Consider the following 12,653-nt stretch of genomic DNA (forward strand, 5'->3'; position numbering starts at 1 on the left):
ACATCCCACCCCGCAGGAGAGCAATAGTACCGACAGCCAGGGGAAAAGGGTCCTCCCAAACCTCCTGCGGACGGGGGCAACGGCAGCGTGTTCCCGGCAGGCAAACTTTTGCTAGGGAACACGGGCACTCCCGAGTCCCTGCTTTGCATGCAAGTGAGATTTTCAAGGTGAACCGCTGGTTTTCCTTTAGCTTTGGGTTCGCCCCTTCTCACAAAACCCCCCGTGCCTTCACAAGCAAACCTGCTCCCGGCAGCCACACCTCCGGGCGGAGCAGGGAGCGCCCGCATCCGAGAGAAAAAGGAATATTCTCGCTCCTATTTATTTACTGTGTCATGTTTACGATGCTGCTGTTGATAAGCTGGCGGCAGCCCGGCGGCCGTGGCCGCTAGCGCGGCGCGGGCCCGGGGCCCGGCGCTGCCCGGTGCCCGCAGCGCGGTGCCCGCAGCGCCCGGGGCGCGGTGCCCGCGGCAGCGGCGGCAGAGCCCCGCGGTTGCCGGGCGTTGCCCCTTTAAGAAGCCCGGGTGCTGTCTCAGGTAGGCAGAGCCTGTGCGCTGTAGTCGCTCCTATGGCAACCCAATAGAATGGGATCGCTTCATGAATATTCCCAGGAGCAGGGGCTGCATGAGGAATAAGTGATGACAGTGATGTAAGCAAGCGGTGGCCGCTGCAGGTTGCAGTTCATTGTGTTATTGGCCGGCAGGTTGAGGAGTTTGAGGCTCGAGCTTCGCTTTCCGGATGATGTCTGCCCGCCGGGAGCCACGGCACATTTGCATCTCGAAGCCAACATGGCAAGGCGGCTGCTGCCGCCGCTGCCGCCCTCCCTCGCTTTCCAGCCAGAAGTGTGTGGTTCTCTTCTAGACTACTTGCTCAGTGCTCAGCATCTGAGCAGACAGGGATTGCAGTAACACTCGCCAAGGGGAGACAAGCAGCAAGTAGCCAAATCGGGACAACGGAGGAGAAAGGGGAGCTTTTTGCCTTCCCTTTTTTTTTTTTTTTTTTTTTTTTCCTCCCTCATTCCCTTCCCTTCTGGATGCAGAGCCTGTTTTTGATGCAGAGCCTGTGGATGCCACAGCCTGGTAAGGAGATGACACGCCAGTCTCTGGTCCCCCGTGCCCCGTGAGCCGGGGGCAGGGGCCTGGGGGCAGTGCCGGTTCCCCTCGCTGGGCAGAGCGGGGGGGGGTCTCTCTCTCCCTGTCCCCGAGCAGCAGCAGCAGCAGCAGCGGCCATGGACAAGCTGCCCCCCTCCATGCGCAAGAGGCTCTACAGCCTGCCCCAGCAGATCGGACCCAAGGCGTCGATCATGGACGAGGAGGATGACAGCGACAAGGACACCCGCAGGAAAAGCATCAGGCTCAAGCCACTGCCTTCGCCCTCTGCTGGGAGCACCCGGGCCCTCGGGGGCGACCCCGGCCGAGGGGGGGACCCCGGCCTGCTGGAGACGGAGGCCGGCGGCAAGGGCGCCAAGACCAGCACCAACGGGGACTGCCGCCGCTTCAAAGGGAGCCTGTCCTCGCTCACCAGCAGGCACCTCCACGACGCGGCCGAGGAGAAGCGGCTCATCGGCGGTGAGGGGGAGCCGGCCTCTCCCGGGGAGGACAAGAGCCCCCCCGGCAGCGGGGAGCTGGAGCAGGGGCTGCCTGTGCCCCCAGCGCCCGCCTCCCCCCCGGAGCCCCAGCAGCCGCCCCCCCGGGCCTGCTCCTCGACCTCCATCAAAGTGGAGGGAGGTGGAGGGTGCGACCAGATCACCCCAGATGAGGAGCAGAGGCTCGGCCAGGCCGGTTTCATGCAGAGGCAGTTCGGGGCCATGCTCCAGCCGGGGGTCAACAAATTCTCCTTGAGGATGTTTGGCAGCCAGAAGGCCGTGGAGAGGGAGCAGGAAAGAGTTAAATCTGCCGGGTTCTGGATCATCCATCCCTACAGCGACTTCAGGTACAGCCCACCCCTTTCCAACCCCCCCTTTCCCAGCCCACTCCGAAACAGCTGGCCAGCCCCTTCCCATGCCACCTCCAGCACAGAGCACCCACCCCAGCAGAACTTTCCTGGGTCATTTCCTAGCCAGAGGAGCTGGAGGACACAGCCAAGATCTGCTCCACTCAAACAAGCTGCAGGTTTCCTTTACATTTCACCTTCATTTTAGTGTCCCCACACTATTAGCAATTTTAAATTGTTTTTAAACCAGTTGTCTTTGGGTTTTTATAATGGAAAGGCTCTCTGTAAGTTCGTTGTAAATGGGAAAAACTGTTCCCACCTGATGCACAACTTTACATCTCTGATCTTAACTAGTCCTGCATCTCCATGGATGCTCTGCCTGATTGATGCTTCCCATTTTCACACCTCCAAGTCCTCTCCCTGCTCCTTCCCAAGAGTTAGGCAGGGATGTTGCTACTGTTGCTGCTTTGTAGGTGGCTTACTGCAGCATGGCTTGCCAGGAATTGGGATGTGCAGGGGATGGCAGGTTCATTAACAAGGTTCTTAACAAAGAAAGATCCTCTTTTGCATCTGTACATCCTCATTTGCAAAATTAGTTCGGATTGGGAATAGTTAACACTGACTTTGCCAAAGTAGTGGCTTGCTCTCACTCCACACCAACATTTCCGTGCAGGTTAATAAGGAAATAAACTTGGAAACCCTAGAGCCAGTTTTTATAAAGTCCTGAACAGTTCTGCATAGAGGGGCTGTGTTTGGGTATTTCTGAGCAAAGTACTGTCTGCTGCACAGGTGAACTGTCCTCTGCAATATGTATGTAAAGCACTGCAATCAATAATTAATTACTGAGTGCAATCAATGGCTAAGGTTTATTGCTTCAACTTTAATTACAACGGCTTTACATCTCACATTTAAAAGCACACAGGAGAAGAATATTATTCAAACATACCTTTGTCACACTAAGTGATTTCATTGAATGTGTGGACTCTGCAAGGAACCATGCACGATTCCCACAAATACAGTTAGCGAGATAATTGCAGGAAGGAGTTTCAGGGTGGATTTGGCCTCCCAAAGGCAGAATGACAGAAACCTCTTGACACCACCTATTAGGGATTTAGCAAGCAGCCCACATGCTTAGCGGATTCAGCACTGGCACTGACCACATTCCTTGATATTTGCTTGGATTAACAAACGTTATTAGAAGGCTCTGTGAGTTGGAAGACTGCACTGTCATTTAAATTCAGTGCATTCAAGTGTCCCAAGCACACAGCTGACTGAGCTTAGGAGGGTTTCCAGCAGATACAGCATGATGCAGAGTCCTTGCAAGCACAGCCTTACCCAATCCCACACTGGAACCAGGAGAAAATTGCCTCCCAGTGAGACTGACCAAGTAATAGCTCCCAAACTGAAATGTGAGAACGAGCAGCTTTCAAAAGAACAAAAAAAGTTTAATACTCTCAGCTGTATTTGCAGTATTTGCCATGAGTCTGGAGTTTAACTGCTGTGTTTTCTTGGGTTATTCTAGCAAGGCGTGCTCTGTGTGTTGCACCCTCAGGAAATTTGGGGTTTAGTCTCTGCATTGTATCTGGAGCTAGACAAAAGCAGTGTTCAGCTTCCATATCCTTCTGTCCCTGTAGTGGATTTATTCCCTTCCATATCTGTGCCTGTTTTCAGCACAGAACCAGCCTGGCAAACTTCAGCAGCAGGAGATGAGGTAACCACCTTGCCCAAGGTGAGATGGTCCCAAGAGTTTGGGATTTTAAGGTTCCTACGGAACCAGTGCTTATTCTGTAAGATGATGAGGTAACTTTTCATTCCTGAGGCACTTGGCTATGGGGCCACTTCTAGCCTGGCCCAAAGGAATGGAGCCTGCTGTCAAGCCCTGGCTCCCTGAGCTGGGTGATGGCACGGAGCTGCTGGCGCGGAGCTGTTTGTGCGTGCAGAGCTCTGTGGGTGCACTCCGGTGTTAATAACAGCCCCTGCCCTGATGGAGCTGGGAAGGCACAGGGAGCTGCGTGTCTGTACCCTGGGGCACGTTCCAGGTGGGCTGGTTTCCTTGTGAGCTGGTGTAGCAGCCCAGCCCAGCCCAGCCCAGCCCAGCCCAGCCCAGCCCAGCCCAGCCCAGCCCAGCAGCACGGGCTGTGTCCCTGCTGCCCCCTGGGCCAGGGCAGTGGGGTGAGTGTCTGGAGCCATGTTCCGAGGTTGGAGGAGCTGGATGCACCACTGCCTGCTCAGGGGGGATATTTCCAGGGAGCCTTTGTTCACCCCTGTTTCTAGGTCACCTGCAGGAGATCTGTTTGGATAGGAATGCTGCTTAGAGAACTGGGCTTCCATGGAAAGTGACCTGTGCACAATGGCTGCCTTGAAAGGGAAGAGTGGGAGCCTTCCCACCTTCTGTTTGGGCTTTGTGTTCCCTCTTGCCCTCTGCTAAAGCATATCTCTTTGAAAGAACTCCTGTGAATATGGCTAACATTTTTTGACCTCTGGAATTGCAGCAGATTGCACCAAAGAGCAGATCTTATCAAAATATTTGCAAGAGCTGTATCTGTGCCCCAAAGGAGGGTGTTGTGTGCTTGGGGAATTACGCAGTGCAATTCCTGACTGCTCCATGTTCCAGCCGGGTGCGCATCCCGGTTCTTGGGATCTTGGAGGCTCCATTATCCTGCCCTTGGCTGGCACCAAGGCTGTGCAGCAGCATTTGCTGGTCAAGTTTCAAAGTGAAGAAAGGGTTTAGACCCTGAGCTGCCTTTCTGTGCCTTTGGAGGAAGCAGCCTCCCCTCTGCGAGCGAGGTGCATGTCCAGGCTCCGGGGCTCCAGCCCTCGTGACTGCCGGCTCCGGGCAGCTGGAGCTGAGAAGTTTGCATGGAACACTCCAGGCCGATGCACTGCTGTGAAATGACATTGGTGCAATTCTCCGACTCCATGGAGTCGCTGCTCCTTCGTGCTCTCCTTCCAGAGGAGTTTCTGATTTGGAATAAAACAGAGGCTTTCATCATTGTCTCATTAAATTACCATTTTAGCATCTAACAGGGCTAATTCCAGTGGCAAATCTATGACCCTCCAAGAGTAAAACAAATTAATATAGATTCAGGCTCTGTTGATCTCTGCTTTTAGTCCATTGTGAGGGGAAAAGACATCAAATGACTTTTATAAAAATCAAGCTCAGTGCCCCTGAGTACTCCTGACTAATGCAGTGGGCTGGTTCTAGAAGCACTTAAACGGTGTCTTAGCAATTTCTAATGAAAACTAAGAATCCTGGCTCCCGTTCTGAGGTGCAGATGTGTGTGCTGGCAGCTGGAGTTCATTTGCATCTGTGGTTGATTGCACATCAGTGCAGAGCCACACTATATTTCCTAGATCAAGATTTATCTGTGACTTTGAAAGCTCTTCCACTGAGTAGACAGAATTGTGTTTTATTGCTTAGAGGAAGCATTGATCCAGTACAATTGGTTTAATAAAAAAATTCCAGACAAACAATGATCTGTCTAGTTCATAGCTGACTGAAGCATATGGTTGTAGCTGCTGCCCAGAATTGCTTGCAAAAAAAGTGTAGCATGCTGCTTTTAGAAAGACCTGAGAACAGATACACTATCTGAGGGCCCAAAATAGTCCCAGCAGTGGATGTAAATAGAACTGCACATTATTCACTGCCCAGTAATCTATTAACTTCCTCACAGTGAAGAGAAGCTGCTGTCTCTTTGAAAACAACGGCAAACATTCCGTTCGATAGCACACCCAACTACAGATTTTAGGATTCTTCTTTTCGCTGCTCTCCATTACTTGTAATACTTGTGTGCAAACAGATCCTTTCTTTCGTTTGCTTCCTCTGCCAGCGCTCCCTGGCTGCTGGGACCCTGGGGAGGTTTCTGTGGCAGCAAAAACCAGGTGCTCAGGTGGGAGGTATAAGGGGAAAGAGCAAAATCACTGCTTCCCTTCATGCTGCAGTGTCCCTCAGCCTCCCTTCTCGGGGGGAATCACTGGGATTTACTAATTACAGTCCTAAGAATTGAACCCACTAGCACTGTAGGATAGAGCAGAAATGGGAGGGATGTGTTCACCTTTCCCACTCTCCTGAGCAGACCTGATTTCCAGTGCCTCTCGGAGCGCTGTTCTGGCTGTGCACACTGTTCTCGCTGGGAAGCTTTTCCCCACGCTTTAGAAGGGTAAACAATTGGTGGAGAGTCCAGCAGTGCTGACTGACTGTGGCCGTTCCCTTGGGTGGGGGTTGCTCCCTGCCCTCAGGCAATAATGCCCTTTTGTCCGTCTCCTGCCCAAAGTGCTGCTCCTTGTGCTGCCCTCCCTCCACTCCTGCCCACACCCAAACGCTCAGTCCATGACTTGCCCTTTGCTCCAAGTGCCCGGCACGGAGCAGGATGTGCAGCACTTGGGATTTCTGCCTCAGGGAAAGGGCAGGGAGCAGTGCCTTTGGTGGCAGGACCTGTGCCAGGCGTTGGACTGGCTGGGTTTGGAGGGGGCAGCTCCCAGGCTTGGCTCTCTTCTCCTCCTCTCTGTGGTGATGGTGTGTCCCTGGGGTGGCAGGGGGACGCTGAACGTGGAGGTTGGGGACAGATCCCTCTGCCTTTGCTGCAGAGAACTTCCCAGGCAATTCCCAGGGCACTTTGCTGGAGCAGAACAAGGGAATCCCAACAGGAATCATACAGAGGATAATCCAAATTCTGCGGAACACATGGATTGGGTCCCTGTTGTCTTCAGTGGACTTGCAGTCAGGCTGCAGAAGAGCCATGGCTCTGTGACTGTCGTAGTTGAGACGGTCACAATAAAAAGCAACACACTTCATTTTCAGAAGGCTTCATTCATATTTTATTATAGCATTCATGCTTTTTATACATTCTTGCAAAACTCATAAGTTTACACTTTGCTCATTGGTTACGAGACACAAAGTGCTTTTTGGAACAGGCAGTTGCAGGTTTCTCTTATTTATCTTTCTTTCTTGGTTTCTGTGTCAAGGACCTTTGTAGGAAACTCTTTCAGGGGTAAACATGGATCCTCTTATCAAACTTCTCTCTGGCTCACAGAAGTCACTGTAAAACCTCTTCCACCTGTGACCATGAGCTAAGGGAGTGAAACTCCTGCATCCGCACTTCCCATGTCCAAAGGCAAGGCAGGCTTTGTGCCCCAGCTCACTTGTCAGGAGGCAGAGGATAAATCCACACTAGACAGTCCGTGTAGGAGTCCAGATTTTTGTAGGAAACATGTTCACATGCCTGAGCTGGAAAACAGGAAGGCCTCAGGAAAGGCAGCACTTCAGTGGGTCATCATGGTAAACTATTTTAGGACTGATACTATGGTATTTTCACATGGAGAAAATGAGATAAAATAACATAAATAAATAGTAAAGCAAGCACTGAGATTTAACAAAGAGCTGTGGTTAAGATTTTTGCAAAAACTTAAGCCAGGCCCTTCATACCAGTCTCTGCCAACAGATGAAGACATTATCTCCCCCAGAGAAGCTCCTCCCTCAGTACACTCAGGGATGGCTCCTTTGGGAAGAACAATTTAATGTTTTCTCCATCTCTTCTTGTAAGATAATATATCTTATTTATTATATCTTATTCAGATCCTGATGTGAAAAAAAAGGTTAATTTTCTCATGGCTTTACAAAATACTCACTATGCTAGCAATAAATGTTCAATTCACTTCCTGACAGCAAGGAAATTGCAAATATCATCCCCAGCTTATAGTTAGGTGGCACAGACTGGTGGGGATTGAGGTGAAACCATCCCTGACCTGGGTGTGGTGCAACTGAGGCCCAGTTGTGCAGAGCAGGAGGCCTCCCACAGCATGCCCTTGGTCAGAGCTCTGCCCTGGTGGCTCTGCAGGGAATGGGCCGTCCCTGGCGCTCAGAAGGGCTAATGAGGACCTGTGTGAGGAGCCATGGGTGCCTTGAGAGGACTGGGCACATTCTGGTTTGGACCATTTCTTAGGCTGGCTCTCTGTGAGCAGCCAGACTGGGAAATGGGCCCATCCCTCCCACCCTCTTCCCAAGCCTCTGCTACTTGTTGGTTTGTCTGTTGTTATAGCAAAAAATAATCACTGCTGTAAACAATGACATCGTGTTCTCTCCCATCCTCATCTCAGAGTATTATTGCAGTTACAGCTTGGGATTGGGCTCCTTGCCTGACACATCTGCAGGAGCTTTCTGGCAGAGGGGGAGGCTCCGGGGCTCTGCTCACCTGCCCTGGCCATCACATCCTACCTGCAGTTCCTTCTCTCTTCCACTGCAAACCTGCCAGGCTGGGCAAGAAATGGGCTCCTACAGAAAATCTCCTCCTGCACACGCCTGCCCCAAGCTCACCCTCCCACCTTGGAGGAGGCAGGAATTCTCTGGGATGCACTGGTTTGATCCATGTCCTGACTGTAACAGCACAGCCAAGCTCCTGTCTGCTGTTTCCCACCCCAAGCTTTTGACTTTGCAGTCTGATTTTTAATGCAGTTTTTCGTAGAGTTGTTAGGGTTTTCAGAACACCTCAGTCTCTCCCTTTGGTATATCTCTGGGGTCATTAGCGGGTGTGGAGCTGCTCAAGGCTGTGCTGCACTGCCCTCTGCTCTGAATGAGGCTCCCTGGAGCAGAGCTACAGCAAAGGAAAGATGCTGCACCACATTCCAGGGCTACTCCAGGCTCCAAAGAAAACACAGTCTGCCTGTTGTAATTCCCTGCTTGTTTTCTCCTTCTCACCTTCAGCCCCACTCTTTCCAACCTGTTGTCTTCCCCATCAAACTTGAAGTTTATGTTTCTCATCCCACCAGTGCCAGCTCTGTTTTCTAGGCTCCTCGTGGCAGCTATCTTGTCCAGCCAGTCCTAGATGCCAATATCCAGCTTCTTTCTCATCTGATCACTGATTTCCACCTTGTTTGCAGTAATGCCTCTCCCCTTCACCCCTTACCATGTTCCAGTGTGTTGGGTTGGCATTTACTCAGTCCACTTCCAGTCTCCATCCTTATCCTTCAGCTTTTTCTCTGGGTGGGTCTCTGCAAATCAATTCCTTTTCCTCCTACATATTCTTAGTTGCTATTGTCCTTCTGACACTTTGAACAATCTCAGTTTTCTCCATCCTATTCCTGACTTAAGAATGGATCATTTTTCCCAGTAATTTAAAACCCTTCCACATGATCCTTCTCCTTATCCTTGGACACTGCCAATGTTTAGACAAAAGCTACCCATTTTCTAGTTTTTAAACTTGAAAGATCTCAATCCTCAGACCTAAGCATTTAATGTGATGAATTTGTCTGGGAGCACATTCTCCACTGCAGGAGAATGAAACAGATTTTATTTGAAGGAAAAATGTGGTTTCTGAGGGTAAAACCCACAGAGTCAGTGTAGGACTTTGCAGCACTATTTTAAGGAGGTAAACTTGGGGTTTCAATCCAGTCTTATTCTGGTTAGGTAACTGTGCTAGTGCTTTCTGTGGCACTGAGGTTTCTTCTGCTCTAGAGTCACTGCTGCTGCGCTGAAATCCATTTATTATAGAGATAAAAGAGTGATCTTTGTCTGGAGATAACATAGTGTCATTTTAGCTTGAAACCATTGAAATTTGTCTTTGTTTCTGATGTGTTATGAGCATCTCATTAGCAAGCCCATGAATCCCTCAGTTTGCTCTGGAAACCAACTATCTGAGCTCTCATCTTTGCCAGAGCAGAGATTTCCTCCTTTCTCTTATTTTTGAAAGCTGTGTTGGTGCCAAGGCAGTTATAGGTCAATTGAGTTATTGTTGGTTCTAATTGGCACTCTAACAAGCTATTAAATCAATTTACCTACAGATGAATGTCACTCAAAAAGCAAGGTGCCAGCTCCTTTTGAGAACTTCAAAAAGCCTATTTCCACTGCTGAGTGTGAGGGAAAGGTCAGACTGCAGGGAAGTGGCTACTTGAGATTTGCCCCCAAAGTGTGTGTGCCATGAGCTCTGTGGCTGAACACAGGCCAGGCTTTGAGGAGGGATAAGAGCATTCTCAGAACTCAAGGCCAGGAGGAAGAATTAAGAACATCACCAGCTCTAACAGATCTCTTGCATCCCTTGCTGGGTGTGTAAGGAAGCATGGGCTTATTTCCATGTGGAAGGATCCAGGTGCTGTCCTCCTCCTTCACAGGTGTGTGTCCCACGTGCTTTCCTGTGGCTGTGCATGCAGGTGCAGTGTCCACAACCATCTTGCAAGCCAGGCAGCCCCCAGCTGGTGACATCATTGCCTTTTGGATGGTTGGCGATTCAGGAGATTTCCTGAAGAGACAGAGTCATTATGGTGAACAGGGTTGATTTAAGATCCTTTCTGAAACGTTTGGATGACCTCTCCCCCCAGCAGCACTGCAGAGCTCATCCCCACGGAGCTGAGCGCTGCTTGGCTGTAAACCTGTCACTCCTGAGCCTGCAGGGCAGGACAAGGGCTCTTACCCTGGCATCCCTGCCAGTTCAAAGTCCGAGCTGCTGTCCAGGAGGAGCAGTGAGCAGCACTCAGGCCCCCTCGAGTGGGCTGGGCTTTGGTGAGGCTCAGGGCAGAGCAGGACGCAGCTTGGCTCCGTGCAGCTCTGCAGTGCCGACAGCACCAAGCCCGGGTTTGTCAGCAGACACGGCACTCAGGACTCCAGAAACACAGCAGAGGGAGCAGATGTGTCCTGGGCTAGCAAGGTGCTCTTAGAGAGACCTTTTCCTGCCCCTTTCCCATGCTGAATGCTTTGCTAGCTGGGAAGTCCCTTTGCTAACTGCATTGTGTGCAGTATCAAATGTGGTCACTGCGTGCCTGGTGTTAGCACCAGGCTGGAGGAAAACCAGGCTCTTATCTCCTGAGGAGATGCTGCAGGCAGCAGGGGAAGACACTGCCGTGAGAGCAAAGCAGATGAGCAGCCAAGGGGGAATTCCAAGGTCAGCTTGAGGGCCCACCACTTCCACGTTCCAGGGGCACAGCAGCTTCCCCAGCAATGCAGAGAGCTAATCTCATTTGTGGTGACTCGTCCAAATGGGCTAATTAAGGATTTAACTCGCGGCCTCTTTGGATGGAGAGGTTGTCTGTGTGTGTGCATGCATTGTTCCAGAGCTCAGAGGCAGGAGAGGAGCTGCAGGTTGCCAGCTGACTCGGTGCAGGAGCTCTAACTCCTGGTTTTTCCTTGTCACAGCTGTGCTCAGGGTGTTTGTGAGTGCCAGGCAATCAGGAGCTGTGCAGGCAGTAACTGGAAACCACAAGGAAAGCTGCACTATTGGGGTCTCCTCTCCTTTATTCCCATTGTGATGGGCTCCTCTGCTGCCGTGTCTGCAGCACAGGCACTCCTCCCTCGTCCCACTGTGAACTGGGAGCACAGGAACTCTGCCTGTTCCTGGTCAGAACCTGGGCACTGTTACAGTGTGATCCTCATCCCATCTGAGCACGGGGAGGGCATGGAAAACCCGGGGAGATCCATTTGGATGTGCTGGGTGTGGGAAAGCAGTGTCTGGCAGTTATCAGTGCTTGGGAGGAGATAACAGCTGCATTCCAGAGACTGGGGGACTCCACAAACCCTGTCCTTCCCGGTGGTGTCAGGGCAAGGGGCTCAGCTCTGCACTGACACCTCTCAGCAGGGGAGTTGTGCCTCTCGGGGGCACTGGGGGCAGGGCAGCCCTTCCCTGTGCCCCGTTGTGTCCGGGTGCAGAGCCAGCTCAGGGACACATGGGGCACAGCTGGGCGGTGCCCGCCTCACTCTGCCATGTCCTGGACCAGCTCTCCCAACAGCCCAGGAGATAAGAGAAAAGATAATGATGCCTGGCTCTGTGCAGCTTTTTTAACAATAGCAAACCCACTTTCATTAAGCACAAATTTTTGATACTTCACCTTTCCCCTTTCACTTCAAAGAACTAATGCATGCACAAGTTACCCTTCTATTAATAACAAGAGGAATATATTTTTCCATCTCTATTTTCCTGTGAATCGTGGGGAGGGCAGGAGGAAGGACCAGTCTAGACTGCAGATGATGGTCTGTTCTCCTTGATGCCCATACAAAGCCACTCGTATTGTGCTCATTTAGCTGTGGATGCTCTTGGAATGACAAGCAGTGCCTAGCAGACAGAAGGACAAGCTGGAAGGAGTGGCAGGCATACAGGTTGGACCTGTGAGCCATCCTGAGCTGAATTCTCCATACCTTGAATTCTCCAGCTTTAAGAAATGGGCTGATGGTGCTGCCAGGGGCCATGGAAGATGCTGGGGGACTCTATAATATTTTAAGGTAGCAGCAGATGCCAGAGGAGATACCAGCAAGGGCGGGGTTGGTCTCTACCAGGCAGTTTCATGAGGATTTCATTGGGATTCTCCTTTTCTGTGTAGTGCTGTAGATTTGGTTTTACCTGTTGTCCATCTTTTATCAGGACCCCAAAAAGCAGTGGATCAGTGTACCAATAGGGGATTTCTGAATCATCAGTTCCTGTGTCTTGATAAGGGAAGAGATTACCAATACTCTCCAGTTCCATATATGGTGCTCTATTGTCTTGGCAAGTTTAGAACTAGGCTGGAAAAAGATGGGAAAAAAGCCTGCATGGAGAGGCAGGCAAGATGGATTTTACCTTTATGTCCGTCAGTGAGACTTGTGCAGCTCCTGCATGGGGTTTGGAGATGCTCTAAGAAGAAAATGTTCCATCTTTCCCTCACCAGTCATGTGTACTGCAGGGTGTGCTTCCCTTTTCTTTGGGAGTATGTGACTCTTGACTTCAGTAAACACTCCCAAATACCTGGTGTGGCACAGGAGCTGCAAG

General features: G+C 51.1%; 1 protein-coding gene across 1 annotated transcript in view; it reads left to right on the forward strand.

Moving 5' to 3' along the window:
* The first annotated feature begins 1,097 nt into the window (after positions 1-1,097).
* The window catches only part of HCN4 (hyperpolarization activated cyclic nucleotide gated potassium channel 4), a 97,895-nt gene continuing 86,339 nt past the window's right edge, over positions 1,098-12,653 (forward strand). The window contains exon 1 of the mRNA XM_053954829.1: positions 1,098-1,929. Within this exon, the coding sequence (XP_053810804.1) occupies positions 1,226-1,929 (704 nt within the window). The 5' untranslated portion in view covers positions 1,098-1,225. The remainder of the gene's footprint in view (positions 1,930-12,653) is intronic.

Source organism: Vidua chalybeata, chromosome 13 (assembly GCF_026979565.1).
Source record: "Vidua chalybeata isolate OUT-0048 chromosome 13, bVidCha1 merged haplotype, whole genome shotgun sequence".
Classification (NCBI taxonomy): domain Eukaryota; kingdom Metazoa; phylum Chordata; class Aves; order Passeriformes; family Viduidae; genus Vidua; species Vidua chalybeata.